The following is a 1,339-nucleotide window of genomic DNA, read 5'->3' as shown; positions in this document are numbered from 1 at the left end:
CCTGCTGTCTTACCAGCAAATATAAATGAAGTATATTTGTTGATTTGTTCTTGGGCAGGAGGAAGGAAACATCAGTGTTATGAGGAAGGCTTGCTGTGATTAGCCCCAGGTTTAAGTACTTTGGATAGCTGGTCTTGTGCAGGGTGGAAGTGCAGTTTTGGCAGACTGGTTAGATGCAGGCGAGAAGCTGGCGTACGTTAAGGCTTGCAGGAATATCTGATCACTTCTTATTGCACATAACAACATATTTAATCCTTACAGACACTTTTTTGAGAAGCTGTTGCCTGACAACAAAACCTGCAGTTAGTCTTACTAGACAGCAGGAACTCAAATCTCTTATGACATAGGATGGTTAGAAGACTTTGTTAGACTTTTCTACCAGATATTTTATTCATATTCATGATGACTTAATTTAAATTTGAGTCTTGTCTACAGTGCTAAACCTACTGTCAGAGCTCTGGAAAAATGGATAAAAGGGACGATCTGAAGAACTGCTGTGCTAACAATTTAGCTAGATGTGGAACCCGGTACACTGCAGGTTTCTAACCCCATTATTAATCTATTTGGCACCACTTGGACTTTGGATAAAACCCTGAAGGTGGGATACATCGAGATGACTAAGCCAGTTGGGGATGACTTCTTGCAGTGCTGTCTGTTTCTTTGGTGATCCTAAAGTGATCTGTAATGTCAAAGTTAAAATTTTTTAACCTCTGTACAATCCTGTTTAATCCTGCACAATGAGGCAAGTAAACTGCCAACAGCACTACAAATATGAGTGAGACTCAGACTGTGACACGTGGTTTTTTTTAACTGGAAAAATAATTTTCATGAGGGGGATGGAAATTCAACTTTTACTGTCACAACACTAATTCTGCTTATGAAGGTGCCTTCTCATTTAAGGTTTTTGTTTGCTTTGATTTTAAGGATTGATATGTATGTTGGAGGAACTGATGACCTTATGGGCTTCATTTTGATGTTCCCATTCTTATCGTCTGAGGATAAAGAGAAACAACGTGCTGTTATAGTTCAAAAGGCGACAAGCAGGTATTTCCCGGTGTATGAAAAGGTATGTGGTGGGATCATTTCCTTCTGTTGTTCTGGAAGGATAACAATGGGAACACTGGGTGTTTTACCAAAAGCAGAAGAAACAGAAAGGTGTCAGTGCAGTACTTTAAACCAGGACATCATACTGTCTGCAGGCTGGAGAGATGAGAGGGAAGTCAGAGCAGTAGGAGACAAGGTGGTGTGGGTTTAAATGCAGAAATTCCTAAGTGAGATTTCATGATCTGAGCAGCATCAACATTCAGACTGAAGGGTCCAGATATCCCCTTTGGCTTGA

The 1,339-nt window shown here is 40.4% G+C and overlaps 1 protein-coding gene across 1 annotated transcript in view; it reads left to right on the top strand.

Moving 5' to 3' along the window:
- LOC104168697 (glutathione S-transferase 3-like) overlaps window positions 1-1,066 on the top strand; it is a gene marked incomplete at its 3' end in the record, with an annotated part of 4,535 nt that extends 3,469 nt beyond the window's left edge. Inside the window, exon 4 of the mRNA XM_009709369.1 lies at window positions 925-1,066. Coding sequence (XP_009707671.1) covers window positions 925-1,066 — 142 coding nt within the window. The remainder of the gene's footprint in view (window positions 1-924) is intronic.
- Window positions 1,067-1,339: the final 273 nt, after the last annotated feature.

The sequence above is a fragment of the Cariama cristata genome, unplaced genomic scaffold, assembly GCF_000690535.1.
Source record: "Cariama cristata isolate BGI_N322 unplaced genomic scaffold, ASM69053v1 scaffold7981, whole genome shotgun sequence".
Taxonomy (NCBI): domain Eukaryota; kingdom Metazoa; phylum Chordata; class Aves; order Cariamiformes; family Cariamidae; genus Cariama; species Cariama cristata.
Note: the sequence above shows the minus strand (reverse complement) of the source record. Positions and strands in the feature narration are given on the sequence as shown.